Source organism: Macrotis lagotis, chromosome 1 (genome assembly GCF_037893015.1).
Source record: "Macrotis lagotis isolate mMagLag1 chromosome 1, bilby.v1.9.chrom.fasta, whole genome shotgun sequence".
NCBI classification, from domain to species: Eukaryota; Metazoa; Chordata; class Mammalia; order Peramelemorphia; family Peramelidae; genus Macrotis; species Macrotis lagotis.
The window spans coordinates 896,208,672-896,226,759 of record NC_133658.1 but is presented as its reverse complement, the minus strand read 5'-3'; the positions used below and the strand labels follow the sequence as shown (position 1 = coordinate 896,226,759).

Here is an 18,088-nt window from a genome sequence, read left to right as displayed (position 1 = left end):
GTGGGACCCTGGGCAAGTCACTTAATCCCACTGCCTGGCTAAACAAACAAACAAATAAATAAATAAACACTCACACAAACAAACAAACAAATAAATAAAATGCTTCCTTCTGGATCTCTGCTACTTCCCATCACAATACACTCCTCTCCCCTTTCCCTTAGGGCTTTGTTGTCTACTGGGAATCTTAATAAAGTCACCTGAGCTAATGAGTTGTTGGGTATTAATGGGCCAAACTTCCCAGGAAATAAATCTGCATTTTCATAGAGGTCTTCAGGAGAAAATTATTTGGTCCAAAGGAGGGATTGTAAAGCTGAAAATATCAGAGATGGTAGCAGATTTGGGAGGGATGTTATAGGTAGATACATCTTGCACCCTCTAGGTGGCACAGTGGATGATTGATGCCTGTCCTTCATTCTTGAAGAAGACCATGACAACAGGGAGGTGCTGTCATGACAGGCATGTGAATTGGATTTGTGCTGTGCTAAGCCCCCAGCCTCACTTTCTCCTCCAGAGCCACCTAGGTCTAGTAGCCTGAAATGAATCAGGATGATTGAAGATGACCTTGGAGGAGAGGCAATCAGGGTGAAGTGACTTGCCCAAAGTCTCACTGATATTTTGATTGTGACCGGATTTGAACTCAGCTCCTCCTGACTTCAGGGCGGGCATTCTACCCATCGTGTGACTTAGTTACCCTGGTGCAGGGAATAGAGCAGCAAGTTTGGTTCCAGAAAGATCTGAGTTCAAATCTGACCTTGGATGCTTACTAGATGTGTGATTTGCCTCAACTCCCCAGCAGTAAAATGGAAACACACTGGGGAAGGAAATGGCAGACTGTTCCAGTATTCTCTGCCAAGAAAATCACAGAGCTGGACATGACTGAACAGCTCAACAACAAATCTTGTGGAGTCCTTAAATTATATTTTCTTAATGACTGAACTGTCCATGTGTCTGTAGTGTCTCTATGTCCAGCAAGAATGAGTTCAGATGTAGACCTGAGGATAGGGACAAGACAATGTGAATTCTGTGATTCTGTATCACCCATCAATCAACTGGTCACAGAGCATCTCCCAGGGGAGAGGAAGTATGAGCCCAGAGGACAGACTGCATGGCAACAAGGTAGGAGGGCCAATATGAAATAAAAGCTTTTGACAAGCATCTGTTACCTTGTTGGGGATGCTATCCAGAAACATGATGGGTTGGTATTCTGGGGGAGGAGCTGGAAAAGAAATATTATGAAATACAGCGAGGCCATGACTGACTTGTTGATAATGTGGAGAAGTCTGTCTTCCCAGGCTTGAGGTCAGTTGAGGTTCTTCTAGGAAAAAGAAGAAAGAAATGGTTTCTAAGAAATAAGTCCCAAAGGTCAGAAGTATTTCAAAGGAGAGGAGATGTCTTCTTTTTGCAAGCTGATGTCTGTTGCCAAGGCAATATGTACTGCAGAAGGACCGATTCTTGTTCTACCAACTGGTCTATAACCTTGTCAGTCTGAAGAAAGAATGATTTGATTCTGTGTGAGCTGTGGAAAATGTGTGTGTGTGTGTGTGTGTGTGTGTGTGTGTGTGTGTGTGTGTATGAGAGAGACAGACAGACAGACAGACAGAGACAGAGAGAGACAGAGAGAGAGACAGAGAGAGGCAGAGACAGAGAGAGAGGGAGGGAGACAGAGAGAGAGAGGGAGAGAGAGAGAGAGAGAGAGAGAGAGAGAGACAGACAGACAGACAGACAGACAGACAGACTTTAATTCTGAGATCATCTGATTGAGCCAAACTGCCCCTTAGAGTTATAGAGGTGAACATCCTGGGACCATCTAGGGAAACTATTAAAGACTGAAATTCAGCATGTAGAAGGCAGATTCATGTTTCTTTTTTTTTCTTCTACATTTTAAATATTTTATTTTTCCAATTACATGCAAAAACAATTTTTAACATTCATTTAAAAATTTTTTTGAATTCCAAATTCTATTTCTTCCCTTCTCCCCTCCTTAAGAAGGCAAGAAATTTGATATAGGTTATACATATATAGTCATGCAAAACATATTTTTATTTTAGACATATTGTAAAAGAAAATAGACCAAAAACAGAAATAAAAAAATAGTATTATTCTATTTGCATTTAGATTTTATCAGGTCTTTTTCTAGAGGTGAGGATAACATTTTTCATCATGAAACCCTCAGAACTGTCTTGGATTATTGTATTGCTGAGAATAGCTAAGTCATTCATAGTTGATCATTGTATAATATTGCTTTTACTGTGTACAATGTTCTCTTGGATCTGTTCTCTTCAATTTGCATCAGTTCATAACAGTCTTTTCAGGTTTTTTGAAAACAATCCTGCTTGTCATTCTTATAGCACAATAGTATTTCATAACAATCATATATAACTTGTTCAGTTATTCCAATTGATGGATATCCCTTCAATTTTCATTTCTTTGCCACCATAAACGAGCTGCTATAGATATTTTTGTCCGTATAAGTCCTTTTCCTTCTTTAAAAACCCTCTTTGGAAGCCAGTCCTAGTAGAGGTATTGCTGGGTCAAAGGGTATGCACAGTTTTATAACCCTTTGGGTACAATTTCAAATTGCTCTCCAGAATGGTTGGATCAACTCAACTCCACCAATAGTGCATTAATGCCCCAATTTTCCCACATCCCCTCTAACACTTGTCATATTTCCCTTTTCTGTCATATTAGCCAGTCTGATAGGTGTGAGGTAAGAGTTTTAATTTGCATTTCTCTAATCAATAGAGATTTAGTGCATTTTTTATATGACTTTAGATAGCTATGATTTCTTTATCTGAAAACTTCTGATCTTTTATCCATATCCTTTGGCGATTTGACCATATTCTTTGGCCATTTATTAATTGGAAAATGACTCCTATTTTATAAATTTGATACAGTTCTTTATATATTTGAGAATTAAAGCCTTTGTCTTACTGTAAAATGTTTCTCACAGTTATGAATACTAATGTGTATTTCCCTCCATCCTATTCTCCCCATTTATACTTCTCTTTCTGTCTCCTTTCACTCTGTCTGTCCTCAAAAGTGTTTCCTTCTGACCACTGTCTCCCCAAATCTACCTTCCCTTTAATCAGCTCCTCCCCCTTCTCTTATTTTCTTCCCCTCCCCATAGGGTAAGATAGATTATATATCAAAATAAAGTGCATATGTTATTCCTCTTACAAGCCAATTCCAATAAGATTCAATTGCTTTTCTCTATCTCCTCCATCTTTCCTTCCATTGTAAAAAAAAACCCAAACCCTTTTATGTTTCTTTTATGTGAAATAATTTATCCTATTCTACTTCTCCCTTCCCCCTTCTCCCAGTGCATCCCTTTCTCATCCCTTGATTTTATTTTTTGATATCCCATTATAGTTATCCCTATTTCTCCTTCCTTAATTTTAATTTTTTAGATATCTTCCCATCATTGTCAACTCACATTCATGTCCTCTACTTATACTCCTTTTAACTTGGCTCCAAAACCCATGTTTTAATAAAAAAGTATTTATTAAATGGGAACTATGTTAAGCACTGGGAATACAAAGAAAAAAAAACAAAAATAGACCCTGCCTTCAAGGAACTTATATTTTAAAGGGGAAGATATGGATGAAACATATATATTTATATCTATCTATATGTATATCAGATATATGTATAAATAGATATAAATATGATAGAATTCAACATATATGAATCAGAATACACAAAAGAGATAGTAAAAGGAAGGTGAAGAGTATCTGTTTATCCAAATACTGAAAAGAGGGCATCATAACATAGTTTCTTTCAGGACTGATCTTAGTAAGGTGAGAAGCTACTACAGAGTAGGTTTCTAGGGAAAACAGGCTGAGCACCCTGTCCCCAAATATCTTTTCTATTTCCTATCAAGTTGCCCACAATTCCATCATCAGAGATCTATGACTCTAGGGTGTGAGGAGTCCAAACAGCCTTCTCTCTCTCCTCAGATCCAGGATTCCTTCTGGGTGGTCACAGAAAGGAGAGGGTTGTGCCACTGGTTCTTTCATTACTGAAGACCTCAGAAATTCCTTCTTTCACAAACCATTTCAGGTTCTAAGAGGTTACATATGAAAGGTGGGCAGCATGTGGGAAAAAAAGGTTGTGAGTTACCTAAAGGCATCCAGTAAGTGTCAAAGATGAGACTGACCATGTCTTCCTAACTCCAAGTCTAACATTTTGACTTCTATAACAAACTTCTTTCTCCAGAAGGAATCCCATTACCTTAGTAAGGATTAAATAGGCACTAGCTGAGAACAAGACCTCACCAGGATGGCCTCTAGAATGGGTGGGAAGAGGAAAGGGTTTTTTAAGGGAACAAAAAGACAGGAGGGAGGGTTTCAGAAAAGCTCCAGTTTTACAGAAAGCCAGCCTTGTAACTCAAGACAATTTTCAAGTGATAACCCAGGATTTTCTAATATATGAGTAACCCCCTCATTCAGCCTGCCACTATAGAGAAGGCCTGCTGACTTCAAGACAGAGACCAGTGGGAACTGGGACCTTCTCCAATCATGAGCACAGTTGATCATTTTTTAAATAGCAACAATGATGCTAACAAATCTTTTTTTTTATTATTTTTTTTGCAAGGCAATGGGGCTAAGTGGCTTGCCCAAGGCCACACAGCTAGGTAATTATTAAGTGTCTGAGACCAGATTTGAACCCAGGTACTACTGACTTCATGGCCGGTGCTTTACCACTGTGCCACCTAGCCGCTCTTAACAAATCTTTATTACAGTGAACATTGATTTAGGAAACACTACCCAAACAATCTGAATTTTGATGAGTATATTCTCATTCCAATATAGTCAGATCTTAGGAAGGGCTTAAAAGTGCCCTCTCAAACTTTCTTAAGAGCAAAAGGTGAGAGAAAGAAAGAGTACTGGGTCATTCCTACACTGCAGTCTGTCTACACTAGGAAGAGAATGACTATGGCAACATTTCCCAAAGAGAAATCTACTTTTATTGCAAGCATACTACTGAGGTTTTGATTCTAGGTAATTTCTGTCTAGAAGGAAGAAGTGAAAGAGAAAGATTTATTCTGCACACCAATGGATGGACCAATATCCCTAAAATATGACCTTTATCCTAACATCCTTCTGCTTGAAAATATTCAAATATTCCCTATCTTCTATCTTAATAACTTAAAAACTCTTTGCCTGATTTCTAAGACTCTCCAGAATCTGCTGTCATGCTCTCTCCAAACTATTTCTCACTATTCCACAATACAAATTAGCCCCCCTCTCTGTTACAGTAGGTCAATGATTCCCATTTAGAGGCTCATGAACTCCTTTGTGGTTCTGAAAGTGGTATAAAGGGCTCATAATAACAAATCTTTACTGGCACCTTAAGCAGTAAATAATTGCCCAATTATGTTCCAAATGTATTTTTCCTTTGTGACAACAAGCATATGCATGTTAAAGCATTATAGGTTTTTATCTTTAGTGATTTGTCACCTTCATGATCATGTGCCCAATGATTTAATGTTCATACAGCAATTTCATCAAGCTCTGCTTCTAAGCAGTGTGTTCTTGTATTCTCTCAAACCATCATCAAACTGTTTCCAAACTACTCCCAGGGTTCAGCATTCAAGCTCAAACTGATTCCCAGTAGCTGGTCAAACATGTACATACTCTCATTTGCATTCTCTCCATTTCACCAGAGTAACTTTCCCTTGTTCCCCTCAGGACCTCATCAGTATGCAATTATATGTTCAATATATTATCAATGTTTCCATTCTTGTGGCAGTGTTTGAAAATCATGATCACTGGACACATGCATGACTTGGAAACTATGGGCCATCACAAATGTCTACAGAAACTAATCTTATATTACCTTTCATTGTAATATTAAACCTGTTTTCCAATTTAAACTTATTCTTTACTTAAGCTACTATTTTTTATTATCTTCTGGTGGATATCACTATCTTCTATCTAATGGATTTTCAAATGAACTGGTTGGCCACACTGGTCAGTCATTAGGTAGGAAAGTAAATATTTTATGTAGTTATTAGATGTTTATTTTCATCATAGCTGAAAATTAAAAAATGAATTTCCAAGCTCTCAATGAAAGAGCTTATAAAATTCTACCATTTTATACCACATATTTGTAGGATCATGCATTTTCACTTAATTCATGATTTAAATAAAAATAGAGAAATAAACTCAATGCAGAATCAGATTTATTTATCTGGTGTTGAGTCAAATATAAATCTTTGCTCAAATAAAAAGTCCAACACTGAAATTAAATTTATATGTAATTATATTATGCTAAATATCTTCCAAATTGTAAATTATTTCATTAAAGTTGCTAGCAATAAACAAAAATTTTAAAATAAAGAAATTTAATATGAAATCTTACAGATAAGTACAAGCTTAGTAGGCAATGTTGGATAACTTAATTTTTTGAATGTGCCATATATAATATTTGTAATTATTTTATAATTCAAGTTTCACAATTTCATATTTGAAATTTTCATTTTTATATTTATAATTGTATTATACATTTTATTTTGGAACTTTAAAAATTTATACTTTTATATTTTTATTTTATATACCTATATTTATTTATTTATTTAGATATTATATACACTTTTATAAACATTTAAAAAATTTTAAACACTTAAATCTAAAAGTATTATGAGTTGTCTATTCAATTACTTTTCAGAGACACCGCATTTGATCATTCTTGATGGAAATGGTGGTTGAAAGGATTTGAGAAACAAAAAACATATGGGGGCACTGTAGTAAGCTGATCATGTCTCCACTCCCTTCATTCTTACCCCTGGGTCTTGACTTGAACTCTTCTCTGAGCTGGATTGACCTTTCTTTGTCTCTCTGTCTGTCCATATCTTACTCACCCTTCCAAGGTCTACCTCAAGTCCTTCTTCTACCAAAAGGGAACTTCAGATGAGGAAGATCCCTTTACCAATGCAGCTCAGCATCTACTCTATGACTTCTGGTCCTAGAGAATTGTCTTGGACACTGAACTGGAGACTATTTTTTTTAAAGAAAGGAAGGAGAAGAGAACAAGTATTTATTAAATTTGCTGTTGTTCAATTGTTTCAGTCATGTATGACTCTTCCTGACCCCCTATGGGTTTTTTTGAGCAGAAATATTGGAGTGGTTTGTCATTTCCTACTCCAACTCATTTTATAGATGAGAAAACTGAGGCAAATAAAGTAAAATGACTTGCCCAGGTTCATATAGCTAGGAAGTGTCTGAAGTTGGATTTGAGTTGAGGTCTTTCTGATCCAGCGCTCTATCCACTAAACCACCCAACTACTTTTTATTTTTTTTTATTTTTATTTATTTATTTTAATTTAAATTTATTTTTATTAAAGATATTATTTGAGTTTTACATTTTCCCCCAATCTTGCTTCACTCCCCACCCTCTCAGAGAGCACTCTGTCAATCTTTACTTTGTTTCCATGTTGTACCTTGATCCAAATTGGGTGTGATGAGAGAGAAATCATATCCTTAAAGAGAGGAGAGGTCTAAGAGGTAACAAGATCAGACAATTAAGCTATCTGTTTTTTCCCCCTAAATTAAAGGGAATAGTTCTTGCACTTTGTTCAAACTCCACAGCTCCTTATCTGGATACAGATGGCATTCTCCTTTGCAGACAGCCCAAAATTGTTCCCGATTGTTGCCATGATGGAATGAGCAAGTCCTTCAAGGTTAAACATCACTCCCATGTTGCTGTTAGGGTGTACAGTGTTTTTCTGGTTCTGCTCATCTCACTCAGCATCAGTTCATGCAAATCCCTCCAGGTTTCCCTGAAATCCCGTCCCTCCTGGTTTCTAATAAAACAATAGTGTTCCATGACATACATATACCACAGTTTGCTAAGCCATTCCCCAATTGAAGGACAGTTACTGGATTTCCAATTCTTTGCCACCACAAACAGGGCTGCTATAAATATTTTTGTACAAGTAATGTTTTTACCCTTTTTCCTCATCTCTTCAGGGTATAGACCCAGCAGTGGTATTTCTGGGTCAAAGGGTATGCACATTTTTGTTGCCCTTTGGGCATAGTTCCAAATAGCTCTCCAGAAGGGTTGGATGAGTTCACAGCTCCACCAACAGTGTAATAGTGTCCCAGATTTCCCACATCCCTTCCAACAATGATCATTATCCTTCCTGGTCATACTGGCCAATCTGAGAGGTGTGAGGTGGTACCTCAGAGAAGCTTTCATTTGCATTTCTCTAATAATTAATGATTTAGAGCATTTTTCATATGGCTATAGATTACTTTGATCTCCTCATCTGTAAATTGCCTTTGCATATCCTTTGACCATTTGTCAATTGGGGAGTGGCTTTTTGTTTTAAAAATATGACTCAGTTCTCTGTATATTTTAGAAATGAGTCCTGTCAGAATCATTAGTTGTAAAGATTGTTTCCCAATTTACTACATTTCTTTTGATCTTGGTTACATTGGTTTTATCTGTGCAAAAACTTTTTAATTTAATGTAATCGAAATCATCTAATTGGATTTTGGTGATGTTCTCCAACTCTTCCTTAGTCATAAACTGCTCCCCTTTCCATAGATCTGACAGGTAGACTAGTCCTTGATCTTCTAATTTGTTTATAGTATTGTTTTTTATGTCTATGTCCTGTAACCATTTGGATCTTATCTTGGTAAAGGGTGTGAGGTGTTGGTCTAATCTAAGTTTCTTCCATACTAACTTCCAATTTTCCCAGCAATTTTTATCAAAGAGGGAGTTTTTATCCCAATGGTCAGACTCTTTGGGTTTATCAAACAGCATCTTACTATAATCATCTCCTGCTTTTACACCTAGTCTATTCCACTGGTCCACCACTCTGTTTCTTAGCCAATACCAAACAGTTTTGATGACTGATGCTTTATAATATAATTTTAAATCTGGTAGGGCTAAGCCACCTTCTTTTGCACTTTTTTTCATTAAGCTCCTGGCAATTCTTGACTTTTTATTTCTCCATATGAATTTACTTACAATTTTTTCTAACTCGTTAAAGTAATTTTTTGGAATTTTGATTGGTAGGGCACTAAACAGATAGTTTAGTTTTGGTAGAATTGTCATTTTTATTATATTAGCTCTACCTATCCATGAGCAGTTGATATTTGCCCAGTTATTTAAATCTAATTTAATTTGTGTGAGTAGTGTTTTATAATTGTTTTCAAAAAGATTGTGAGCCTGTCTTGGCAAATAGACTCCCAAATATTTTATATTGTCTGAGGTTACTTTGAATGGGATTTCTCTTTCTAGCTCTTCCTGCTGTTTCTTGCTAGACATATATAGAAAAGTTGAGGATTTATGAGGATTTATTTTATAACCTGCAACTTTGCTAAAATTGCTAATTGTTTCCAGTAGTTTTTTAGATGATTTCTTGGGATTCCCTAGGTAGACCATCATGTCATCTGCAAAGAGTGAGAGTTTTGTCTCTTCCTTCCCAATTCTAATTCCTTTAATTTCTTTATCTTCTCTAATTGCTGCTGCTAACATTTCTAATACAATATTAAATAGTAGTGGTGATAATGGGCATCCTTGTTTCACCCCTGATCTTATTGGGAATGGCTCTAGCCTTTACCCATGGAATATAATGCTTGTTGATGGTTTCAGATAGATACTGCTAATTATTTTAAGGAACAGTCCATTTATTCCTACACTCTCTAGTGTTTTTAATAGGAATGGATGCTGTATTTTGTCAAAAGCTTTTTCAGCATCTATTGATATGATTATATGATTTCTGATAGGTTTGCTGTTGATATAATTGAGTATACTAACAGTTTTCCTAATATTGAACCAACCCTGCATTCCTGGAATAAATCCTACTTGATCATAATGTATTATCCTAGTGATGACATGTTGTAATCATTTTGCTAAGATTTTATTTAGGATTTTTGCATCTATATTCATCAGGGAAATAGGTCTATAATTTTCTTTCTCTGTTTTAACTCTTCCTGGTTTAGGTTAACAGTACCATATTGGTTTCGTAGAAAGAGTTAGGCAGAGTTCCATCTTTCCCTATTTTTCCAAAGAGTTTATATAGGATTGGAACCAATTATTCCTTAAATGTTTGGTAGAATTCACTAGTGAATCCATCAGGCCCTGGAGAGTTTTTTTTTTTTAGGGAGTTCAGTAATGGCTTACTTTTTATTTTTGATGAGGGGTGAAGGGGGTGGGGAGAGAGTATGGATAGATGTATTTTGGGGTAACATATATTAAGTGGCATTACTTAATTACACACTATCAGGTTAAGTCACTTGTAGGGTCAAATAGCCAGCAGGTATCAGAGACTGGACATGAATACAATTTTCTAGCTTTGAGGTCACTACTCCATTCTGCTTGTTTAATTTGGCCACCAAATGAGGAATCTTAGAGTTTGAAGGGACTATAAAAGACATCTAATTTAATTTCTCTTGTATTTCTATCCAGAAGAGCTAGAAGAATTTAAGTGCCTACTATGGCCTCAGACACTTCATAGCTGTGGGACCCTGGGCAAGTCACTTTTCTATGCTTGCCTCAGTTTCCTCATCTGTTAAATGAGCTGGAGAATGAAATGACAAACCACTCCAGTATTTCTGCCAAATGGGCTCATGAAGAGTCATACGTGATTAAAATGGCTGAACGACCACAACATGTTCTAGGTACTGGAGACACAAGTACAAAGAATGAAGAAAAAACTATTGGCATTAAATTTACATGCTACTGAGGGAAGCACAGTCAGCTTAAATATAAAATAGATACATTAAGTCTATGTGAAGCATTAAATGCAAAGTAAACACCAATACTAGTCAGTATAATGCAATTATAATATTTAGTCTAGGAGATGAGGCATAATAAGCCCACTGGGAGATCAAGAGGAGTCAAGAAAGTCGGACCCAGCCCTGTGGGATGGTTAATGCCAAGGCAGAGATGGAGAGGCATGTGTGAGGAGCAGAGACGAGACCAATGTGGCTGAAAAGCTGAATGGAGAATGGGAGTAATGTCCAATGAACTTAGAAAAATAGATTGGGGCCAATGACTGTGAAGATCTCTAAAACTAAACTGAAGAATTTCTATTTGACTCTAGAGGATTTCCTGGGATGAACTAAGGATGAAGTGGCATGGTCAGACCTATGCTGGAGGAAAATGATCTTGGCAGCAGTGGGAGGGTTAGACACCAACAAAGAGGCTACAGGCAATCCTCAGGAGGGGCTGAATAAAGTTGCTGTGAGAATGGACAGATGGGAAAGCTGTGATATAGAAATGGCAAGATTTAACAATGAATTAGATATGATGGGTAAGAGAAAAGACTAGAGGGTGGCACCAGGATTATGAACATGGGAGACTGGAAGAATAGTGGAGTCTCGGATAGAGAGAGAAGTATGGAAAAGAGGAGGGCATGGGGGCAGAAATAATGAGTTCAGTTTGGGACATGAGTTGAGATGCCTATGAGATATATCTGAAATATCAAGTAGGCCACTGATGATATAGAACTGAAGCTCAGGGGTAAGATTAAGGCTGGATGTATATATGTATATGTGTGTGTATGTATAAATATATATCAACTCTTTATAAGCATATTTTCTATATATAATATATAATAATTTCCTAATCCTTTCCCAGATGGGCCCTTCCAATATGGGAATGCAGTTATCAAGGTCCATTTTAGTCTTCAAGTGACTTGAACCAGTTTCCATCTCCCAGCCCTCATCAGGTGTGTCCCTCTTGGTCATTCTTCTCTGGTTACTTCCCAGTTTGTCAATATGATTGCTCCTATGTAGTAGCTGAGCACATCATCTCCATGTGGTCTGACCAGAGCATAGGACTGTCCACACCAGGACCTCCTCATTCCTAAAGGCTACAACCCACTTCTTGGAAACTGAGATTGCCTTGGTTTTAACACTTGGTGTTTCTATTGATTTGTACTGAGCCTACAGACTCTTTGGCTCCTACATCTTTTGCATGAACTTTATGATCCATGTTTCCCCATCTTGTATTTGCACAATTGGTTTTTTTTAAACCAAGTACATTCATATCTTAAATTTCATTTTATTAGTCAAGTCCATAAGCATTAAGTGTCTACTGTATTACAAGTACAATATTAAATATGGGGGAGGGTACAAAAAAAGGCAAAAGACAGTTCCAGCTCCTCAGGAGCTCACAGTCTAATGAGGAAGACAGTGTATAACTTCTGTATAAACAAGATATAGACAGAATAAATTAGATATAATCTCAGAGAATGGCACTTGCATTAAGAGATAATGGGAAAGACTTCCTAAAGAAAATGAGATTTTAACTGGGATTTGAAGGAACCCAGGGAAGCCAAGAGGCAGATTGGAATTTGGAAGAGAAGGAAGCTACTGTTTGTGTGTGTGTGTGTGTGTGTGTGTGTGTGTGTGTGTGTGTGTGTGTGTGTGTGTGTAGAAGGCCAGAAAGGTAGGAAGAGGTCAAATTATGAAGAGCCTTAAATGCCAAAAGAGGATTTTTATATTTGACCACTGAATAGAAGATGGGGCCTGAATGTGATTCGACCTAAAATCAAGAAGTACAATTTGAGGACTGGTGAAGGGTGGACTGGAGAGAGGAGACACTGGGGGGGGGGGGGCAGAGAAGCCAAATAGGAGATGAATGCAATAATTCACGAGTAAGGCAAAGAGGGTCTGCCCCAGGGTGGTGGCAGCATCAGAGGGGAGAGAAGGGAATTATATATACTACAAATGTTATGAAGGCAAAGTCCACAAGATTTGACCACTAAAAGATATGGTGGGGGAGATGAGAGTGAGTGACGTGTCTAGGGAGGATATTCAGTTAATTTTTGGTCATGTCTGATTCTTCATGACCCCATCTGGGGTCTTCTCAGCAAAGATACTGGGCTGGTTTGCCATTTCTTTCTCCAGCTCATTTGATAGATGAGGAAATTGAGGCCTAGAGTGAAGTGACTTGTCCACGATCATACAGCTATTAAAGTGTCTGAGGCTGGATTTGAAATCAGTTTTTCTTGATTCCAAATTCACCTACCTGTCCCACCCAGGCAAGCTCTGATTCCTGACAACATGTGAGCTATATTTTCCAGCTAATTTGTCATCTACAAATTGGACAAGGGGCTATCTGTATCTCCTTCCAGGTCACTCAGGACAGGACCATGATAATAGATGATGGAAAGAAAAGAGAGCTACTAAAATATTAGATCAGATCTGTTTTCTCTGTCAAGGAAAATAATCCTTGGACTGAGCAGGCTAGAACAAAATGGCAAGTGTCTCAACTAATATAAAAGAGGAGAGAGCCCCTCATTGCCCTGGATGACTTCAGCTTACCACTCCTGGATGACATACATCCAAATACTGTGGAGAGGATTGCTGAGATGCTAACAAAGATCTTTGAAAACCTGGAGCCTCAGAGAAATGTCAGAGAACTATGGATCAATAAATGTCCCCATTTTTAAAAGGGTTGGGGGATGAAGGAAGACTCTTTAAATTCTAGAACAGGGAGTTTGGTTTTCATTCCTAGAAAAATTTAAGAGATATTTTTAAAATGATGATTTGTAGCATTTAGAACAGGAAGTGACTTTTTCTCCTTCAGAAATGCTCATGAATCATCGCTTAAACAATATATAATGATGACAACAAAACCCATAATAATAACTAGGAATTCCATGTTGCTTTAACTTTGGCTAAGTTTTCTTTTAAACTTTAACTAAATTACCAAATATTATCTCATTTAATCCTTGCAACAAGCCTAGGGTGGGGGGAGGTTAAGTGCAATGGTGAGCTCACTGGATTTCTGAGGCTGGACAAACCAGGTTGAGTCCAGAGAAGGATGGCCAGGATAGTGAGGGGCCTGGAGAATATTTCATAAAAGAATCCATGGAAGGAACAAAGGACATTCAGCTTGGACCAGAGAAGACTCAGGTGGGCATCAAGCTAGCTACCCTTTTGTATCTGAAGACCAGTCAGGTAGAAGAGCCCCATGCCTGGTTCCATTTGGTCCCAGAGGTAAGAAATAGCAGCATTGAATGAGAAAGTGAAGATAGAAGGTTTCAGCTTCCTAATAATCAGAGCTGTTCAGAGTGGAATGGGTTGCTCAGCAAGACATGGCTTTCCTTTTCATTAGAAGAGGGAAGATGAAGGCATGATGAGGGAATAAGACCAGGTTCTACTCTCTGAGTGGGGTCATCATCCTTTTGGATCAGTGTACAATATGGAGGAAGGGCATCCTGCTTTGAGTTGGTTGGGGATCCATGGCCAATCACGGATTCAAGAGATTATTTGCAAACAGCAACAAAGATGGTCACAAATCTTAATCACAGTGATAGTGATGAATGTTGATTTAACAATAGAGGCATTTTTGTTCAGGTACAAGTTGAAATAGATGGTCTAAGGGTTTTCTTTTACCTCTGAAATTCTTTGATTTTATCCTTTATTGTTCTCTCCGAAATTCAGATTGCACTGATTGTCTATATTTCGCAAATAATGCCTTAGCATTCACTGAACAATTGTTGTCTCTTCAATTAAAGAGTAAGGACTTTGTGTTTAGAGCCTATATTTTAAACTCATTAGTACATCATATTCTAGAGGTGAACACCTAGTGGGTGTTTTGCATTTGTTGGCAGATTAACATACATAGTTCATGTGTGGGGAAGGGGGGGATGACTCAGGAGATCCAGAGAACCTGTTTCTTTAGCTTCAGTGTAATCAATGAATGTCCTCCAAATAATATTCCACTTTCATGGAGAACATGTAATTGAAATCAAGCAATTCTCCAGATATTTTTTTGAACCCTAAGACTTACTTTTGGTGCATCCGTGTGGTGGTTTTTCTTTTTATAAACAATAAATCTAAAACCACTTAGATGTTGCACAGATTCACTTTACTGTTCATATTTCATGGGTGGTGGTAAAAATCTTATACTGGCTGCTTCCAAACCATCCCAGATCCATCCATCAACTTCTAAGCTAATGGCCAGAGTGACGGCTGTTACATGCTAAATGTTTTTCTCCAGTGGAGTCCCCCTCTGCTTTATTTTTTGACTTGTGAATAAAGTAGTAATTATGCCCACCCCTACCCCCCCCAGGTCTGTGGGTTCAAGAAGAAAAATCACTCTTATCTCTCTTATAAAGAGAAATCAATCCACAGGGCAAGTGAGTCTCAATACTTGGGTGCATTTAAAAATATGTTGATGACAAAAATACGTTTTGCTTTGTTCAAAGAATTCATCCTATGGTGACCAGACTAACATTGTAATATTTGCTTTTTTAAGAAGTTCATTTTCCCCCATGGGATCAGAGCTTAGATGACTATATTGGAGCCAAAGGAAGACTGTTTTAAGGAACATTTTTCATGAATATGGAAAAGATCCATGGACTTGTATCCATGGATATGCAAAGGTATATGAAAAACTAACTTTAATTATTAAACTCCCAGTCTGTTTTTTTCCAGCCTTCTTATCATGCCCCTGCTTCCTTGGCTTCAGAAGATCTGATCACAGGTGTGCTAATTAGCCAACACTTGGACTTCATGTCCAAAGCCATCCAGTTTGATGGGACTTGCTAAAGCTGACTAAAGCTAAAGCTTGGATAATAAAGCCTTTGAGAGGTGAGGACCATCTCTATACAACTGAAAGGAATTTGAGGGGATTGAGATTTTAAAAACCATTTGTGTACTTTGCAAGTATTATCTGACTTTCACAATGATGAAATGGCTAGGCTGCTATCATCCCTATTTTACAGCTCAGGGCTAAGTGGCTTTCAGAGGATCACATAACTAGTAAGTATCTGGGAGATTTGAGCCCAAGTCTTCCTGTCTCTAGGACCACTGCTTTATTTACTAGAGTCACCTCCCCTCCTCTTGAAACAAGAAAATCCTTCACTGTAGTCCCACTCTGCTGGTGTCAGGGAAGTGTCTGCTCTGGCAGGTCCTATCAAATGGGATCAATGAAACAACTCAGCATCAGCTTGGCCACAAGATGGTCAATATTTGGGTCATAGGGATTCTTCTCAACCATTGCCTGAGTCATAGAGAGTTGTGTAGGTGATGATGGCAGAAGAAGCCTCACCAATATATGTAAGTAGGCAATCAAAGGTACAAAGGCAAAGCTTTTCCTCTTTTCTTAAGCTGTACAAAACACACTGAGACCTAGCAACATGACTCAATTAAAGGCAGCCAGCCTTTTCCCAAAAAAACTACAATTCAGCAATAAGCAGTTACTGATGTGAATATCTATCAGGGGCTCAGCCTAGGTCAGGCTCCATGTTGTGGACTTCAAGGGAGAGGCACGGTCCAAGTCTTATCTTCAGGGAGTTGACACTCTACTTGAGGAATAGGTTTAATATCCACAGTCAACAGGGAAACGAAGAGAGTATCCAGGGACGTGTCCAATTGAGTGTGATTGATATTATGTACCACAGGAGGTCAGAGGAGAGGAAATCCATGAAAGCTGCCACAGGCCAAGAAGGCTTCATGGAGGGGCTGTCATTGACCTGGACCTTGAAAGACAGCAGTGTCCAGATTGGTGGACAGAAGCTGGGGAGCCCATTTTAGGCAAGAGGAACAAGAAGAAAGAAGACCCTTGGAGATAAATGAAAAATAGCCTGTCAAGGTCCCTTCTTTTAATTAATTTCCCTTTTCCTGTAAATAGCCAGTTTTTTTATTTTTGCTTATAGGTTGTCTCCCCTGTTAGATTGCCAGCTCCTTGGGGGCAGGAACTCTTTTTGTATCCCTAGAATTTAACACAGTGTCTAATACTTTTTTTTCCCCAAATTTTTTCATTTGTGTCCAACTCTTTGAGATCTCCTTTTAGATTTTCTTGGCAGACATCCTAGAGTGGTTTGCTGCTTCCTTCTCCAGCCCATTTTATAGATGAGGAAACTGAAGTAAACAGGGTGAAATAACATTCTCATGTCATACAGCTAGGAAGTCTCTCAGGCCAGATTTTAACTCAGAGAGATGAGTCTTCCTGACAACAGGTCCAGTGCTCTATGACTCTACCTAGCTGCCCAAGTATCATCTTGTCCCCTTCCTCCCTACAACAACAAATCTTTTATAATAAAGGAAAATAATTCAGCAAAATTGACTAACAGAGTGGCCATGCCTATCAGTCTATAAAACATTCTGGATCCATAGCCCCCTACCTATCTATTAAGGAGGGAAGTTCTCTATTTCATTGGGCCCTATTGAACCAAGATTGACTGCCTCTAATAACTTTTACTCCAGTGCATTAAATGGGAGCTCTAGAGCCCGAGTGAAAGAATTGGCACCCCTCCCCAAGAGTTAAACTTACCATAGGGAGTGACTCCTTAAGCACTTGGGAAAATCTGGCGCAGAGAGGTATTTCCAAATTATCAGGAGCAGAATTATTTCTCTCTGAGGTATCTTAATTTTATCATTATGGTGCATTATAAAAAGTTAAGTCTTTACTCCTGCAAGGACATTCTTTAACTAATATCTTTCTCTCCATTAGCTTTTGCTGTACTCGCACTATTTCTGTTCTGTGCAATGACTGGGAACCATATTGCTGACAGCATAATTTCACTTTCTTAATACACTTAACAGTTTTGATGGTGACTCTGGAGGAACTAACTTTGACTACCTTTTTTTATATTGACACCTCTTTTATAGTTAAAGGCTTCAGCTCTGTCTCCTAGTAACGTAGAAAATAGTACTTGAATCCAAGGTGACATCGTATTTTAACAAAAGAATAGGGATGGTATTGGTGAGCAATAAGGAGGCTGATTTTTTTTTAACTGAATAACAGCTGAAGTCTTGTGTAACAAACTTAAGGTTCTCTGAAGAGAGCTATTGGGGATGAGGCTCATTCAAAGCCCAACATCCTTTGAAAGAATGAGAAAACAAATCCAAAGGCCCAGACAAAGTGACCTAGAATTCAAGTGTTTAACCAAACCAAATCATCTGAGGCTTGTTCTAAAGGGTCAGTGAGGAAGGATCACTTCCTACCTCTGTTTATTTATCAGGAATTGGGAAAGGCCTGAGAAATTATTTGGTCTGGCACTTCCATGGCAACTGCAGGCATGACTTGAAAATCAATAAATCTAGGAGCTTTTTAGGGGTGAATTAATTAAATGTTTGATCAAAATATAGCAAGATAATTTTTAAGTTGGTAATTG

The 18,088-nt window shown here is 37.9% G+C and overlaps 1 protein-coding gene across 6 annotated transcripts in view; it reads right to left on the bottom strand.

The window, feature by feature from the left end:
• Window positions 1-18,088, bottom strand: part of MORN1 (MORN repeat containing 1) — a 216,971-nt gene that overhangs the window by 91,163 nt on the left and 107,720 nt on the right. For 5 of the 6 annotated variants that reach the window (XM_074218692.1, XM_074218689.1, XM_074218688.1 and 2 more), the window contains exon 11: window positions 1,164-1,315. In XM_074218692.1, the coding sequence (XP_074074793.1) occupies window positions 1,164-1,315 (152 nt within the window). The remainder of the gene's footprint in view (window positions 1-1,163; window positions 1,316-18,088) is intronic. The other variant, XM_074218690.1, reaches the window with a different exon arrangement.